General features: G+C 39.2%; 1 protein-coding gene across 7 annotated transcripts in view; it reads left to right on the top strand.

Annotated features, from left to right (window-relative positions):
* Positions 1-18674, top strand: part of ARHGAP10 (Rho GTPase activating protein 10) — a 294014-nt gene that overhangs the window by 191307 nt on the left and 84033 nt on the right. For all 7 annotated transcript variants that reach the window (XM_070504870.1, XM_014838145.3, XM_014838148.3 and 4 more), the window contains 3 exons: positions 2217-2275; positions 11945-12050; positions 13449-13608. In XM_070504870.1, coding sequence (XP_070360971.1) covers positions 2217-2275; positions 11945-12050; positions 13449-13608 — 325 coding nt within the window. The remainder of the gene's footprint in view (positions 1-2216; positions 2276-11944; positions 12051-13448; positions 13609-18674) is intronic.

Below are 18674 nucleotides of genomic sequence, written 5' to 3' on the forward strand. Positions count from 1 at the left end.
ACTACAAATTCAGTTTCTCTAATAGACGTAGGACTACTCAGGTTACCTGTTTCTTCTGGAGTGAGCTTTGGTAGTTTGTGTCTGCAAGATGTTTGTCCATTTCATCTGAACTGTTCAATTTGGGCATAAAATTGTTCATAACATTCTCTAATTCTCTTTTTAATACCTTTAGAGCCCGCAGTGATTCTGCAGTCACCTGTATCATTCCTGACATTAGTAATTTGTGTTTTCTCTCTTTTATTTCCTAGCTAGATTATTCTGGCTAGATTTACCAATTTTATTGATTATCTCAAAGAACTCATTTTGGATTCATTTATTTTCTCTATTTCATTGATTTCTGCTCTGATCTTTATTTTTTCCTGCTCTTCCACTTCTTTTGGGTTTAATTTACTTTTTTTTCCTGGCTCTTGAAGGTGGAAAGTGGAGTCATTGTTTTAAGACCTTTCTTCTTTTCTGGTATAGGTGTTTAGTGGTATAAATTTACCCCCCAAATATGCTTTATTAACATCCCTTAAATTCTGGTATGTTGTATTTTTATTTTCATTCATTTCAAAATACTTTCTAATTTCCCTTTCTTTGGGGTTTTCCAGATGTCTCCCCGTTACTGATTTCTAATTTAATTTTTATTGTAATCAGAGAAATAACCTGTATAAATTGAACCCTTTTAAATTTATTGAGATTTGTTTCGTGGTCCAGAACATGGTTTATCTTGATTAATGTTCCATGTGCACTGGGAAAGAATGTGTTTTCTGTTGCTTTTAGATGGAGTGTCATTTAGGTGAAGGACACACCAGTTAGGTCAATTTGGTTGATAGCTGTGTTCAGATCTTCTGTGTCCCAGCTGATTTTCTGTATACTTGTTCTATCACTTATTGAGCCTGAGAGTTATGTAAATCTCTGACCATAGTTGTGGATTTGTCTGTTTCTCTATGTAGTTCCATCAATTTTTTTTTTTTTTTTTTGAGGAAGATTAGCCCTGAGCTAACTGCTGCCAGTCCTCCTCTTTTCGCTGAGGGAGACTGGCCCTGAGCTAACATCCATACCCATCTTCCTCTACTTGATACGTGGGACGCCTACCACAGCATGGCGTGCTGAGCGGTGCCATGTCCACACCTGGGATCTGAACCGGTGAACCCCGGGCCGCCGAAGTGGAACATGTGCACGTAACTGCTGCACCACCGGGCCGGCCCCATAGTTCCATCAATTTTTGCTTCATATATTTTGAAGCTCCTGTTATTAGATCCATTAACGTTTAGGATTGTTATGTCTTCGTGATGAATTAACCTCTATATCAATATGAAATGACCTCCTTTATCCCTGCCATTTTTCTTGGCTTTTGCATATGTTTTAAATTTTTTTATATGTGTATCTTTGATTTTTTTTTTCAAATATTCGAGGAAAAGTTTCTGGGTTACATGTTTTAAACCATGTAAAGGTTTTCAATATCTTGCCAGATTGTCCTCCAGAAAGGCTGTACAGATTGATACTTGTCTCAGCGTTCTTAAGTGTTTATGTATAGAGTTCAGAGATTTGCTCTTTTAAAATTTAAGATACGTGTAAAGGTTGACTGAACTGTAGCATTCTGTTGACCACAGGAAAAAATATACTACCATTTATATAATCTGTTTTGTAGAAGACTAAAATGATGTGGATATTTTTTAAGTTGTCATCAATTTTATTTCGTATCTCTCTTTTATTGTTTCATAGTTGTAACTAAAAATGGATATTGCACTTTTATAATAGAGTTGTCAGAAGAGAGGATTTGATTTCTTTAAGTTTGTTTAATCTTTTCCATATATTTTTTGTGGCATCTTCAGTTAATATCCTAGAGGTGATTTGCAAAATTTTATGCTTATATTTGGTTGCATAGAATGTTTGACTTTAAATAAGATAATGTGTGGAAGGAAATTTTATATATAAAATCTGATGTTTGTAAAGTTACTTTTCCAAGATTTAATGTGAAATTCTTTGTGCTTAGATCTGATAGGGATTTGCGGCTGCTTCAACTTTGATAGTGCCTGGTGCAGATAGCACTTAATAAAGTAATTGACTTGAATTATGAATCTTTTTGATATGTAATAGTATTTCCTAGGGAAGTTTTACACGTTAACTAAGAAAAGCACAACATATTTAATATCCTTTTATAAAAAATGAAAGGAAAGAGAGATGCCCTGTGTGGATTCATCTGGTAATTCTGAGCTGTCCTTTTCATACAGGAGTCTTCCGGAGCCTCTTATGACCTATGAGTTACATGGAGATTTCATTGTTCCAGCCAGTAAGTACTATATAGAGGTGCATAGAAACAGTTTTGTGGTTGATAGTGTGTATAAACTAAAATTTCCACACGAAAAATTTAACTTAATGTCGTAATCTGTGCTAAAAATAGAAATCACTTTAGAAGATGTTTGGTTTCTTTCTCCTTTTAGAAGGTGAAAAGGGATCGTTACTATATTCATTCATTCTTTCACAAATATTTATTTACTGCCTACTGTGTGCTGGGCACTTGTGGATACTGGATATGTAGAGCTATGAAAGGATTTCTGCCTCCAGGAGCCAATTCTCTGGCAAATATTGGGGCATAAACACCTCTCACTATAGCATGAAATATATAATGGCTTGAGCAAAATGCTGTGGGAACAAGAAATATTTAACTTGCAGAAGGTTGGGAGATTAACAGATTTGGAGAGATTAGCAGGTTGGAAATAGCTTCACATGGAAGGATATTTAGATGGAAATTACAGGCAGAAGGAATATTGTGAGATAATGCCAAAAGCCCACACGATATTTGAAAGAGAGTGAATTATATGTGATAAAATGTTAAATGAAAAAGGCCTATAGTTGGCACAATTTTAATTTGTGATTAAATTTTTTTGTGAGTCACATTCATTTGAAGCTTTCTTATTTTCTGTTATCATACACCTCAGTTTTAATATTCAACACATGTCGTTTAATCATCACAGTCTTCTGAAATGGTGTTAGATATTTAATAGTTAAGGGAATGAAGGTTGAGACATGTTAAGTAACTTGCCAGGTTATAGTCGTCTTTATTTAAAACTCCAAACCTCAGTTCCCCTGGCTAAAACCTGCAGTATTGGTTTTCACAGGTGCACTGACAGTAGCTGTAATTGTATTTTCATTTCCTTTTATTTTTTTCCCTTGGATGTATTCCATAGTTTAATCTGTTGTAAAACTTAGAGCAATCCCTTTGGGTCCTGTGTTACTGCTGCCCGAACATTGCTTTAAGTGTTATCTTCTTGTGAGGTCTTTGCTCCAGCCAGTGTAAAGCTTCCTAGTACGTTGCCGAAAGAAGCAATGTGTAGGCCCAGTTAGACTACACATCAAAAATAGGCTTTTGGAAAAGGCAGAAATATGGTTCCATTCACTTTTGTTTTCATGTGGAAGAGGATTTTTTTAAAGAAGAGAATTTGTGTGATCAAGGAAGTGGGGGAAAGTTTTCTTGGCAAAAACTCGAGCAAATGCTTAGTTGTTTTGATTTCTTCCCTGTGGCATTTTTGGCAAACCAGAGAAACAGAAATTAAACTCTAGTTGGAGGACAATTGTTTCATGTTGTTCGCCTTGGAGACTGGAAAAAGCAGAAGAGTGCCAATTTTAATCTAGAATCCTTTGAGAATTGGAGGAAGATAAGGTGATTATGGAATAAGGTTTTAAATTACCACAAATTAGTAACTTGTAACTGAAGCCACTTGTGTTTGAAATTCTAATATCAATGCATTTTACCAGATGAAGTCACCCTAAGAGATAAGAACTTAACAAGTGGTAATGAAGTCCATGGTGGTGGGAAATGAGTTTAAAGTCTGTCGAGGCTATCCTTGAACAATGTGGTGGGAAAGATTCTATAAATTCAGAAGGGATCATCATCTTCTAAACTAGTACCTTGTGTTTTGCTTCCCAATGATTTGAATAACAGGCCCATTCTAAAGAAATACTGTAGCTGCTATAATTATTGGCATGTATTTGCATCTAAGTGGACTTGTGGTTGGAATGGGGCCTTTAGTTACCTTATTTAATGAGAAAAAGTACCTGTATTAAATGTGTGTATTTTATAGGCCAACATTGCCATTGTAGCCTTTAATTTTTTATTTGACTCTCTTGTGAGTACCCTTCTGTGTACTCACTGTGCTTCTCTTAGGAAAGAGTGTGGAGCAGAGCCTCTCCTCTTTTGCATATTTACTTTCAAGTATTGCGTAAAATAGTTGCAGAAATCAAGTGACCAGAATTAGTCTCTCCTTTTGAATAAGCTATCTTTTTCCGTTAACAATAGCAGAGATTACCTTGTTTTGCTGAAGTGTCTGTGGCTGAGCTGACTGCTAAAATTATCAAGCATCAAGCATCCGAATCTTTGTACCGCCTCTCACACCAGCATGGAAACTAATTTTTGATTCTTTTCCATCGTGTGCGGTGGTTTCCATCTGTTCTGTGGTGTTGGGATTGTCTCTTCTATCCTTCCTGCTTGAGAGTTCTCTGGAGGTTTCTCCTGGGTCCCTTCATTTTCTCTCATCAGTTTCTTTCCTATAGGGGTCTGTGGAGAACCTGTGAGTTAATTTCTGGAGTTTATATATAAATATAAACTTTTTTTCTTTGTCACCACAAGAGGCAAATTTTTTTGTTCTTCATTCTAAAAAAAAATATCAGTTTGCTGACTTGGTGTTCAAGGTTGAATGCTTTAGGAAATGAAAAAAATTTTTTTTCTTTGAGAATATCAAGAGCGTTAACTAAACACTCTCAGCTCAGAGAGTAAGATAAAATTGCTAAAAGGAACTAGAGACCATCCATTTATGGAGACCACTCCTGGGTTTCTCCTTTGCTGACATGCACAATACTTCACTTTTGACACGGTCATCAAATATGTCGATTTTTTTCCCCCATACCATCCAATTCTTTGACACCAACTGAGTGTCCTACCATTCAGTTCAGTTCTGATTCTATCTCCTTACAGTCAGCATCAGATCCCACAAATTAAGGACTCAGTCCCACAAGACTGCCACCCACTTCATATACCAGTTGCAAATCCCAGGTTGTCCCCTGTACTTCTGACTGGCTATAAATCAGCATTCCCACAGTCCCCACCTTGGATATCATCTTTTGCTGGAATGGCTCATAGAACTCAGAGAAATACACACTTAACATTTACCAGATTATTATATAATAAAGGACATGATAAAGGATACAGATGAACAGCCAGATGAAGAGAAGCATAGGGTGACGTCTGGAAGGGTCCTGAGCATGGGATCTTTTGTCCCTGTGGAATTGGGGTGTGCCAGCCTTTTGGCACGTAAACATGTTCATCCTCCCGGAAGTTCTCTGAACCTTGTATTATTGGGATATTTATGGAGGCTTCATCATGTAGGCATGATTATTAACTCTGTTTTCCAGCCCCTCTCCCCTCTCCAGAAAATGGGGATTTGGATCTGAGAATTCTAAGCTTCTATTCATGTCTTGGTTTTTCTGGTAACCAGGCCCCCATCTAGGAGCCCACTAAAAGTCACCTCATTAGAACAAAAGGCATTCTTATCACCCAGGAAATTGCAAGGGATTTAGGAGGTTGGTGTCAGGTGCTCCTCTCACTCAGGAATTTCTAGAGGTCTTAGGAGCTCTGTGTCAGGAACTGAAGTCAAAGACTAAATATTAGAACAAAAGATTCTCTGAGTGCCCCTGTTTACAAGGGTTTTAGGAGCTCTGTGTCAGGAACTGGGAGCAGAAACCAATATATATGTATTTCTTATTATTTCCCACCATCCATCTTGTGAGAGAATATAACGAGCTTTTAGTATAGAAATTAGTAAGATGAAAACGCAGTTTACGTGGTCTGTGCAGGAGTGCAAAAGATTGTGCCCACCTGGGGAGGGCTGGTAGGCAGCTACCTGGATGCATTACTGGGTGGCGTTTATTACCTTTGACAATGTTGTAGTCTATGGTTTATCTCTCAGCATTTCAGGCTCCGAGTCCGTATGTATTGGTAAGAATTGACCCATGCTTCAGGGTTGGACTCATGTCAGCCTTACTTTGAGAAGGACAACTGAAGCCTGGGTGCCTAATAGGGCATCACATAAGAAATTTCTGTCACCCGAACCAGGACGCTTGTCTTGCTATGTTCAGTATGTTTTCTTCCTGTGATTAAGTTACCTGGGAAGCAAGGTCATAAGCACCAAGTTCTTTAGTCATTTATGATAACAAATATAACTATTATAGGATCCAGGGCACTGGCATTTGCCTAAGCAGAAGGGTCTTTCCTTGTTGGTTAACCTGCATAGGAAGCAACACAAAATTATGTGGTCTTGATGGGGAAGGACTCAAACCTGGAAATTAAAGGATTGAATGGTTAATGACATCGAGCTATTTTAGCCTGATGTCTACATTTCCCAGTAGATAGGGTCTCCCACAGAAGAACTGGAAGGCTTGATGTCTGTTGACTGAAGCTTTTGTCCCTTGAGAAGTGCTTGGATGGTTACTGCTAATGCTTTCCTAAAATTACAGTGTTATTGACTTAATGGCATTTAAATATTGAAATAATTTAACATTTATCTGCCTGTGTATCTTTGATGAGCTCCAGTAAGGTATGATCATCTCTTTTTTAGTCTCTGTTAGTTGGCACAGCATCGTAAGCAGATAGACATTAAGTGTTGTGGATGCTGATTTATAGTTTCACAATTAAAAATGCTTTTGCTGTTACAGTAAACTCCAAATTTCCTGGCATATGTCAGGAATTTGGTGTTATAATTAATTCAGTATCCTAGATTTAAAAAAATTATGCCTTTCATTCTTTGTAATTTATATCAATTAAATTATAATGAAATGCATATAGCATAACCAACTGAAGATAATTTGTCTTAGAAAAATGTTTTTGAGTACCTGAAAGTTATTATGTTGTAGCCATATGGAAATGCCCATTAATGGAAAGCTCTGATTAATGTCAGAATAAAACAAAATGGAGAAAAAAGTAGTTTCACTTTAAAAGCCTTACATCCAAAATTCTTCTTTTTGGAAGAAGAGGGAAAGAGCGGACATGCAAAAAATCTGTGTGATTTCAAATGAGGTGGGAGTGGACTGGTGGGAGAGGGCCTCAGGAAATGAAGTGGAAGGCTTTGACTCTGTTTTTCAAAACTGGTTTTAATATTTTTAGAAATGAAGAACATTGTCCTTAGAGGATGAGGAACTATTTCTCTAGCTTGTGTTTCTGAATAAGTAATAAATCCAAAAGTATTAAAATTAGGTTTTCTTGGGAGAAAGATGATTATTAATGACAAGAAGGACACGAGTTAGAAGTAGCTTTTTAGTACAGAGTTTTCAAAGCCTTTCAGTTTTTGAATGTACAAAATTCTTATCGTAGGCAGTTAGCCTTTTATTCTTTTGTAATTTTTGACTATTTCTCATAGTCTCTGCTTTAATTTTATGTTTAAAGTCAAAGCTGTGGATTGAAAATGTTGTTATATTTTCATTGCTTTCCTTTTTCTTCAGCATTGATTTAATAAGGCATTATCTTGGTTTTAACTCCAGATTAAACCCTTGGTTGTAATTGATCACCTAACTCTTTAGATAGTTGTACCTTTCTTTCCAATGACAAATGTAGTCTGTATCAAAGAGTCTTTTATTTGGTAGTATGATCTCATTATTTGTGTTCTGCTTTATCATATGCCTTTTCATTTCGTGGCCTTTTACTTCTTTAGCAACAACTGTGTCTTGTGTTATAAAAATTTCATTCCTCAATCTCAAACACTGCTATTGGAAATGTGACCTGGAACAAACTTAACTTTACAAACATTGGACACAACCTTAAATGTTCATAAAATTGATGACATGGAGCTGTATTTAATGATGTGGAGGGATGTCCATGATATAGTAAATGAACTAGGCTGTTTGAACATTTCATTACAAAGAAAGGAAGGAAAACTCAGAAAGGATTAAACCTAAAATTTACTAGCTTATCTTAAGGTGGGATTTGTTATGGGTAATTTTAATTTAAGTGAAATTTTTGTTGAAACAACAGAAATATGCACAAATAAATGTACAGCTTAATGAATTTTCACAAAGTGAAGATAGCCATGTAATCCGCCTCCAGATCAAGAAATAGAACATTCTCAGAACCCCAGAAGCCCTTCATCACACCCAGACGGTCGCTATCCATCCCCGTGACACGTGAGCACTTTCCTGACTTCTCACATCATAGGTTAGGGTTGCTGCATTTGAATTTTATATGAATGGAATAATACAGAATATTCTCTTTTGCGTCTGGCTTCTTTTGCTCCTCTTAGGAGATTCATCCATATGGAGAGAATCAGTAGTTCATTCACTCTCACTGCAGTACAGTTTTCCATGTATGAATGTACTACAATCTGTCTATTCTACTGTTGATAGACACTTGAGTTGTTTCAGTTTCGGACTATTACCAAGAACATTCTAGTGCGTGTTTTTTACGGAACGTTTATGTCCATTTCTCTTGGTTATATGAGTAGAATTTTGGGGTCTTGGAGTATGTGTTTGTTCAGCTTTAGTAGATATTGCCAAAGAGTTCTCCAAAGTGGTTGTACCGTTTAATTATTCCCACCCAGTTAGTGTGTGTGACAGTTCCAGTTGCTTCATATTCTTGCCAAAGCTTACTGTTCATTCACAGCTATTCTGATAGGCGAATAGTAGTCTCTTATTGTGGTTTTAATTCTTTTTCCCTGATAACTAACAAGGCTTAGCACTTTTTCGTCCATCTATTGGTCATAGGGATATCCTCTTTCATGAAGCTCTTGTTCCAGTCTTTAGCCTGTTTTACTTTTTTTTGGGTTCTCTCTCTCTCTCTCTTCTGATTGATTTGTAGGAGTTCTTTATAGTCTGATTGTATGTTTTTTCTCAACTATGTATATTTCAGATTTTTAGTGACTTTTTAAAATTCTCAATTTTATCTATGTTTCCTAAAATTTTATCAGAGCAGATATTCAATATTTTAATAAGGAAAAAATAAAACTATTATTTTGATAACACAAATTCCCCTTTCTTGATCTGCTTTACCTTCCTTCAGTTTCTTGACTTTTGAACGAGTGGTCTGAAATGCCATTCCCCTCGTCCTCCTGGGTAGCTCGCTCTTTAATCTCCCTGTTTTAGTAAAAAGGTAAATTTAGAGGTGTCTAGGCCCGTTCTCCCAGTCTTTCTATTCCTCAGTCTCGCCTTAACTCTCAATAGTACTGGCTACCCGCTTTTTGCAGGTTTCTTCACACTGGACTTTCTGATGACATTGAACCTCCCTGGTCCTCCAGCCTCTTCCTCCTTCTCTGCTTTGCTGAGCGGGCAGTTGGCATCTCCCCTGTATGCCTTTGGAGCTCTTTTCCCCACAGTGCCCTCTGTTAGCTTCCTGAAATAGTTGGGCAGCCTGAGCCATGTGCTGGAGGTGACACCCTTCAGAGAACATTGCCACCTTCATCTCTAAAGCCTCCTGCTGTTCCCAACTACCTGCTAGATATAAGCCCTTGAAGATCACTTCCACCATCATCTTCCTCCTCAAACCAGCTTTGCCTCCTGTGCTCCCATCTGTCAGTGAAACTGACCATACTATTTCATAACCCAGACATGAAACATTGGTCATCTTTGCCTTCTTCCTTCTCACCCATAGCCAGTCTGTGGCTAAATCCTGTCAATTCTTCTTCCATAGTAGCTGTCACATAAGAGTAATATAAACAACAGCAGTAATGCTGGCTAACAGTGATGGAGTGCCTATATGTGCCAGCCACTGGGGCTAGATGCTGTATATATGCTACCTCACTCAATCTCATAATGGCCTTTTGAGATAGTTTCCTCATCTGTAAAATGAAGATAACAGTACTGAGGCCCAGAGAGGTTAGGTAACTTGCTCAAGGGCGCTTAGATGTTAGTGGGAAGCGGTGATTCCAGTCTCTGATTGGAGGCTGTACTGCTTTGCTCTGTTTCCTTATTTGTAGTTCTACCACCCAGCTCCCTTCCTGCCTTATTACTACTTCTTGCCCAAATAGCATTTCCCTGCTAAGTTGCACTTTTCCTCATTCTGATCCATCCTCCAAAAATTGTCAAGTGTATCTTCCCCTAATGTAACTCTATTCACATCCCTTCCTTGCTTTACTTTCAGTGACTAATTTAGAAGCCAACAGTAAAGACAAATTTCTTCAAATCAGCCTTTTTACAGACCAGAGTTTGGCCTCTGGCTACACTTCTGTAAACCTGAGGTGCTGTCTCTGAATAGGCTATGTCTTTCCTCATACTGTTTGCTGAATCTGGAATGTGTCCCTCACCCCCTCAGTTTTGTCCCTTCCTTGAAATCTTCCTGGTGCTTCAAGACCCAATTCAGATGTTGCCCATCATGTGGAACCTTCCTGAGCTTCTCCTGCTAGCTCTGTGCACCTCGAAAGTGGTTTGCTACCATCCTTTCTGCTACAATAAACTGAGCACTTAATTCTCATCAGTTCCTTCTTTGATACCCCTGAAACCTCCATTATAATCTTTAATAGTAAGCATTTTATTGATTTGTTTGAGAATTTTCTATGAAAAACACAATAAAGGGAATTTGGGTACATGGTTATTAAGACCCATGGCTGGTGATAATTAATTCCAAAGCTTAATGGATAAAGCGAATGTGTTGGTTCCCCAGGGCTGCTGTAACCAAGTTCCACAGCCTGAATGGCATAAGACAACATAAAGTTGATGTCGGTGGGGCTGTGCTCCCTTTGAAGGCTCTTAGCAAGGATCCTTCCTTGCCTCTTCCAGCTTCTGGTGGTTCTTGGCAATCCTTGGCATTTCTTGACTTGTAAACACATCACTCCAATCTCTGCTTTCCTTGTCACCTGTCACTCTCCCCTGTATCTGTCTTCACATCTTCCCTCTTCTTTGTTTTCTTTTAAGGGTACTAGTCATATTGAATTAAAGGACCACCCTATTCCAGTATGATCTCATCCTAACTAATGCCTTCTGCAGTGAGCTTATTCTCAAATAAGGGCACTGTGTTCAGCATGTCTTTTCATTCTGGTGTTTTGACATCTGGGGCCTTACTGAACCTGGGAAGGCCACCCCTCCTGAGGCTAATTCCTAGAGATAAACCTGAGCACTTTTCATATGCCAACTAACCAATTCAGAGCCCGCTTTCCCTCCCCTGACCCCCTCTTTTGGGCTCTTTCACTCCAGGCCAATACTCTCTTGCCCTAGTCCTCCCATGGCCAGGTCCCAGGCAACTCAGGGCAGCCCTTATCCCCCAGAGCATGCTGCAGTAATTCAAACCAGCCAGTCCTAAGCCTGCTTACCCTGCCTCACCTGTTCATTCACCTGGAAACCACAGTGAAGCCTCTTGCCCACGTTTTCCCCTTGTTCCCTCTGCCTCCTAGCTGGCCCTAGTGCTTCCCTGTGCGACCCTGCATGGCTTGCTGTGCCTCCTGTTTGTGGGGCTCTGTGGGTATAAACGTCTTCCTTCATGACAGTCATTTCCAAGTCTGTGTGTCTTACCATAGCAGATTAAAATAAATCCTGGGTACCTTCTAAAACAGTCACATTTTGAGATACTTAGGATTAGAACTTCAAATATCTTTTTGAAGGTTAAAAGTCAGCCTATATCAGGGAATAATCTATGTGCTGGTGTTTTATTTGCGTTCCATTGTGGGGCAGTGACCCAGTGACTAGGCTCCATGTAGCGATGAGCAGACTGGAAGTGCAACGTGCTAGAAGGAGAAGCCACAGCAGCTCTCTGTTCTTAAATGTCAACCGAGGGAAAGCCTAATTGCAGCCACCCTGAAATTACCTCATAGGGGAGGCACAGAAGATTAAGAATAGGGAGAAGGATGGATTTTCTTTTCCTTCGAAAGGTGGCAAAATGTGTTTAAATTCTCGGTTTGAAGAGTTGAACAGATGAGCTGTTGTAATTGTTGATTTTTAGGAATATATTTGATTCCAAAACCCTACTAATTGTTTTTTTCTTTTTTTAAAGAAAGTGGCAGCCCAGAATCTCGTGTTAATGCTATCCATTTCTTGGTACACAAACTGCCGGAGAAAAATAAAGAAATGTTGGATATTTTGGTGAAACACTTAACAAAGTAAGCCTCTCTTTCTTCCTAGCTTTCTTCCTTTTGCCCTCAGTGCTATGTGGTCTTCTTGGATTTGTAACGGTTGGAACTGGGGCTGTGTACACAATACCAGGGACCACACCTGGAAGGGCAGGCTGGACGTTTGACTCATTGTGTGTGTTTTGGACAAGAGTGTTGAAATATGATGCTTTCATGAAGTCGTATAATTATTTGCTTAACATCACTGCCAGCAACTTGGGGTTTGATTTGAAGAGAAGAGAATATTATACATTTCCCTGTACACAGATTCTGGAAATGTGATTATAAGTCTGTTAGCAAATTTAGCTTGTTTTCATACCTACCTAACTAAGTTTGGACATGTCCGTTAAGTTTGTTTATTTTAGAAATAGGTAGTTATTTCATCAGATCTATTCTATTCTTTTTACTGCCTCCTTAAAAACTAAGGAAAAGCTAAATTCAGTGGAGAGATTAACCCGTTCTTCAAATATAAATGACTCCTAGATCACTGTAATGATAGAATTGTAGAAGTGAGAGGAAGCTGAGGAGTGCTATGTTTTAGAACCTTTATTTTACCATAAAAAGAAACTGAAGGCCAGAGGCTATTAGAAACTGTCAAGGGTCCTACAGCCATTCATTCATTTGGTCAACAACTATTTAGTGAGTGCCTTTTTAAGGTGCTAGTGGATGCATGGTTGAATAAGATAGACAAAGCCCCTATTTTCATGAAGTCGCTTCTTTCTAAGAGGGAAAAGACAATAAACAGTTTGCAAATAAAAATATAAAATAACTTCCCGTGATAAGTCATAAAAAGACAACATAGAATGAGGGGTTAGATAATATATATTGGCTGTGGGACTATAAAGAGGGTTACTGAGGAAGGTCTCTTTGCGGATGAGACCTCTGCGTTGAGAACCGAGTTAAGTGGCTGGACTGCGGAGAACAGTTGTCTGGATTGTTCACTGCACAATGGTACTGGGTCAGAAGGGTAGTAGTGCAGGTGTTCTGACAAAGCTCTCTGTGCTTGTGAAGGTAATTATTAAAGAGGTGCTGTGTAGTCTAGTAGTCCCTGGAAGCAAGAGTATAATGATCTGGGAAGAGAAAGGGTGTTCTAAGTAGAGGGAAACAGTAAATGAAGGCCTCTGAGGGACACAAGCTTAGCATATACCTGGAATTATGAAGACACTGTGGCTAGAGCAGAGTGTCAAAGAGAGAGAAGTAGGAGGGTCAGCAGGGGCCTCCTCATGTAGGGTATGTCTGATCCGGTTATTTTAGAGGCAGACATGGCGGACAGTTGAGTCTCTTGCCTTCTTGTCTTTAGGGAGATACAGAGTTGCAGAATACTGTACATTCTACAGTGATTGCCCCTCTTTTAACCCGAGACCTTTCTTTCTCCCTCATCAATATTAGTGTTTCAAATCACTCCAAGCAGAACCTAATGACCGTGGCAAATTTAGGAGTCGTGTTTGGACCAACGCTGATGAGGCCACAGGAAGAAACTGTTGCTGCCATCATGGATTTGAAGTTTCAGAATATTGTCGTGGAAATTTTAATTGAAAATCATGAAAAGGTAAAACTCTCTCTTTTTTCCTTAAGGGAATACCTGTTTTTGGACTTGTCACCGCATGCTGTACAATTATCTTCTTAGATTCCCCTTCTCTCTCTCTTTAATGGTTTTGTTGTTGTGATGAGGAGCTTGGTCCTGAGATGTTCTCAGTGAGCTTCTGTCTTCTGTTGGAGTTCCATAAACCCGAAGCTTACTTGATAGTCTCTTATCTCACCGGTTTAAGGAAGGAATATTTAATCCAGATGCAAACGAATGTCAGTAATGTAATTGTGGACTGTTTGGCTTTCTCGCTCCCTTCATTCCTATCCTTGGATTTCTCACTCAGATTCTATTTCTGTAACACAGGGAAAATATTTTTGTCAATCTGTGTCACAGTCTCCCCAGAAAAAAACACATAGCTCCTCCTCTCCCCACAGTTGTGCTAACAATTTCAGGGGACTCACATGCCTCCCCGAATCTGGAGACTCCGGGTTAAGAATCCCTGGTTTTGGGAGCCAGCCCCATGGCCGAGAGGTTAAGTTCACCTGGTCCTCTTTGGCGGCCAGGGCTTTGCCGGTTTGGATCCTGGGTATGAAGCTATGCACCACTCATCAAGCCATGCTGAGGTGGTGTCCCACATAGAGGAACTAGAGTGACCTACAACTAGGATATACAGCTATGTGCTGGGGCTTTGGGGAGAAAAAAAAACGGAGGAAGATTGGCAACAGATGTTAGCTCAGGGCCAATCTCCTCACCAAAAGCACACAAAGAATCCCTGGTTTAAAGTGAATAATCTCTTAGGTGACATATCTTGTTACTTGATTCTCTGTATTCAAGGGAATACATGATTTTTCAAAATAACAATTGACTCAAGAACTTTGAGATTTGCAGACGCCAGAACAATCCTAGCGTGTGCAAATATCGGTTCCCACTGAAAAGTTAAGCTTGAAACCTGGTGAGAGGTTTTCTTTACCAGTATAGTAAAAGCAGTTGTTTATGGATGTAAGAAGTGTCTGTGGCTTTTTTTGGGTAGCTCGTGGTGAATTTCTGCCTCCTTTTGTGGTCCTGTCAAACTGTCATTAAACCTCATTAGTGTGCACTAAGCTATCCAGACAACTTCATGGAATGATGGCTACAATTAATTTTTAGAAAAAGAGATAATTAGACTACAAGCTTTGAAACAATGTTTAGTAGTGCAACTATCATTAGATTAAATCCCAATTAGAGAACTTTTATCCAATTTATTTGTGAAAATTCTGGCTCTGGGCTTTGCTCTTGGACAAAAGGATCTCCATTTAATGTTGCAGCTTCCTATTTTCCTGTCTTGTTTGAAGCTGGGAAGATAAGTGCATTGTTTTTCTGCTGGGAAGTCAATAGTGCTGCTTTCACCTTGTTAACAAATCTTACAGGAATTTCCAAGTGGCATTGGTGAGCGAATTACAATTGTTATGGCAGATGAAACTGGGCCCGCTCTCAGAGATTGAGCTTTCCTGAGCTAAGAGGGCTTTCGGTTTTCCCCCTCTCCCTGTCTGTGGCTAGGCTAGAAAACGCGACCAATGTGAACTGAAGCACTGATGTTTCCAACCAAGAAGGGAAGAGGTGGGATATTGAGTTTCTGATTCTTCACTTGGTGCTTAGGTTTAGGTCTGGAAGCAGAGGGTTGCTTGGGGTCGGGGGAGGGGAGCTGATAGCTCAGATTAGTTAATATTTCTGAGAACTTAATTTCCCCATTATCTCTTCTTCATTTCATCCTTGTCCACTTTTGCTCTCACTCCCATCTCTTTGTTCCTGCTCAGCTGGGCTTCACTTCAGAGTTCAGGCTTTGCTACGAGGAAAGATATTTCTGCTGACAAGGGCGGTTGTGCAGAAAAACTTCATATGGACGTGTGTACCCATATGAGCCACAGGTTTCCTTGACAATTGATCCACATATACCACCTAAAGTTCTTATGTTTGATTTGAATGTGATGAGGGAAGGATATAGTTCCTCTTAGTAAATGTTTGAGAACGAAAAGAAAAAGAGAGAGAAAGTGAGAATAGGAAAAGTTAAAAGGAATAGTCTTGTGAAGAAGAAAAAAATTATAATAATATATAAGGGGGCAGAAAGGAGGGGAAACTAGAGAGGAATTGAAGAGGCCCAGGTAATGTCTTTGAAGGAGAACAGAGAGGGGAAATGGCAGTAGAAGGAAGATGTTTTCTTTTCCTGAGTTACTTATTTTTCCTCCCTAGGAATGTGAAAAATGTTGACTCTGACTAGGAAAGTCGCTAAAGCAGAAGAGGAAACTTTCAACGTATAATTAAAGCAAGAAAGCTCTAGATTAATTTTGGCGTTAGAAAAAGACCCCTAGTTAATCTGCTTTGGAGATCACATTTTCTCCTAGCCTCTTTGCTGTTTTCATAAAATCCATATGTACTTTATAGGAAACTTAATCCATATGTTTTGGCTTCGTTTCCACATAATACATTAAGATGTTGTTTTAAAAGAAGTGTTCGTGAGCCAAAAATATTATTGAAAGTCTTTCTTCCCTTGCAAACCAGAAAATTGCATTTCCCTGGTGGAAAAGAGTACTGTGAAATTCTCAAGGATTTTCAAATTGGGGTTGTGCCTTAGAATTTGTGAGTTTTGCATAAGTTTTATTCTTAAAGTATAGTTGTTATGGATGAATTCAGTCCATTTGTAATGAGTGCCTGCTCTGAGTCAGACATGCTGTGAGATTTGAGGAAGTAGAGACAGTGAGTCCATAGGGAAAGAAGAAATATCCAATAGTAACTGCAAGATATGGTGAATAAGCTCTCTCAGAGAGATACAGAGAAGGCTACCAAGACTTTAGAGAAGAGTTAATGTCCAACTGTGGGGAACCTGGAAGGTTTCCTGAAAAGGTGGTTTCAATAGGTTTTAAAATGGAGTTTTTGAACAGGTGGAGATGTTTGAAGAGGACATTTCAGGTATGGGGGATCGCGTAATCAGAGAAACACGGAGAGTAGGTGTGTGTTCTGGGAATGCAGCTCCTGTTGGAACATGGGCGATGGCAGTAGACAAGATTGGAAAGGGATTCGGGCCAGGTGTAGGGAGACTGAGAATGCCACTGTAGGCCTTTGCATTTAATTTTATAGGTACCAGGGCCTCTCATGGTTTTCAAGTAAACTGCTTTAGGAAGCTTAATCTGGCAGCAGGGTTTGTAATAGAAAGTAGAGGAATAAAAGACCAGGTGAAGGTCCATGGCGTTAGATTAAGCACCTGATGTCTCATGCTAGTGAGAATGGGGAGTTACAGGATGGAGAGCATCATTTTGAGAGGTGGAATAGACAAAGTCCAGGGACTGGATTGGTGGGGCATCTCAGAGGAAGGGGTATCAATGTTGATGAGGAATCACTCCTGGAGAATATTGATGTCATTAATAATAGGAAGGAAGAAAATGTGTTTGGGGCAGGAGTAAGGTAAGTTCAGTTTATAACATGCTGAATTTTAGTCATTGTCTAGTTGTCCAGACAATTGGAGATGTGGGGCTCAAACTTGTGAGAGAATCTAGTGGTCAAAAGTTTAAGATGAAAAGGCATGAGATTGACATGAGAAAGTATATATTGGATGCCCATTGTGTTATATGCTTTCGAGCTACTATATGGGGTATTTATCTCATATAGCCCTAGTGTTTGTGTGTGTGTGTGTATGTACATACTTAAAAATATATGTTTAAAATAGATATATATTAAAAATACATAAAGTCACCATGGCATATATATGTAATAGTGTCCCTATATATGTATGACATTCTTACTGTGTGCATTATCCCTTTACATGTATGAGAAAACTATAGCATGAAACATCAGCTTGCTCATGGACCCATAGCTAGTAAGTGGCAGTCCTTGGGTTTGGCTAAGGATTGCCTGACCCTAAAGCCTTTGCTTTTCATCACTTGGAGTAGGTAAGAACAATATCCTGAGAAACACCGAGATTTTACTATTAGTGATAAAAGAGGAGCCAAAAGAAACCCAGGCAAGGTCAGTGTCGGGGTGGTCCAGGGGCGTTGTCAATGAGGCCAGGTGCTGTCGCGAGGGGGAGAGTATGAGGACTAGCAGATGGCATGTGTTCTCTCCAGGAGTAAAATGTCTGTTGAGAGCAAGAACTGAAATGAACTTGTAAGGGCTTAAAGGAGTGAGTGTGCGGGAATGAATGATAATAAGTATGGATTTGCTTTGTGTTTTTCTTGTATGACAGAGAATATGCAGGAGGAAAAGTCAGAACAGATGTGATGGGGGAGGGAAGAACGGAGTATGACCCCTAGCACCTGAATTGTGTACAGCTTGCCAGTCACTCTCATGTTCTAGTTACCTGTTAGCTCATATCTGGGGTGGGGAGTTCCTTTAGAGGAACTCAGTTAAACGGGTATGTGAAGACCCTTTCCAGAGTCATAGGGTCTGTTTAAATCGAGCCCCTTTTGCTATTTTATACATTTTTAATGTCATAAAAGAAATTTATATTTATACTGTGACTCCCTCTCATCTCCCTCCAAATCCCCAATTCCCTGAGGGCCCTTGAAGATTCTGAAAAGCCTTTGAGAATCATCAACGAAAACATTACTGTCAGGGTGATTTTTTTTTTACTATTTGTCCTATTTTATGTTATTACTTAAATTGGCAATTCATGTGAAGTAAGATATTTAATGTTACTCTCAACCAAATCACTTTACATAATATATAATAATATCATTATAATCCAGGTTATGTTTACCTCGTTAAGGATTGTCATTGGATTTTTGATGTGATGTGCCATTCATGGTGCTCTGGGCTGCTCTTAGCTTTGTGCGGTCTTCAATGTGCACTGATGGTCATTGGTTCTTTGATGGTCAGCAAGTCATGACATTTTTTCTGGTATTGGCCTTTATATTTTAAAGTTTCTGTGGACCACAAGGTGCCTGGAGACAATCACGTTTTATTTACATAAAGCTTTTCCTTGATGACGGTTCTTATAAATTTGTCAGAATAGGCATTTTAACCTTTGAAATGGGTTCTCTGGCTGTCTGCCTTGTTTTTCCTGGTGTGAAAATGGAGGCTGTTGGTGATGATCATGCTGTGTGGAAAAGGCTGATGTC

Source organism: Equus asinus, chromosome 3 (assembly GCF_041296235.1).
Source record: "Equus asinus isolate D_3611 breed Donkey chromosome 3, EquAss-T2T_v2, whole genome shotgun sequence".
In the NCBI taxonomy this organism is placed as follows: Eukaryota; Metazoa; Chordata; class Mammalia; order Perissodactyla; family Equidae; genus Equus; species Equus asinus.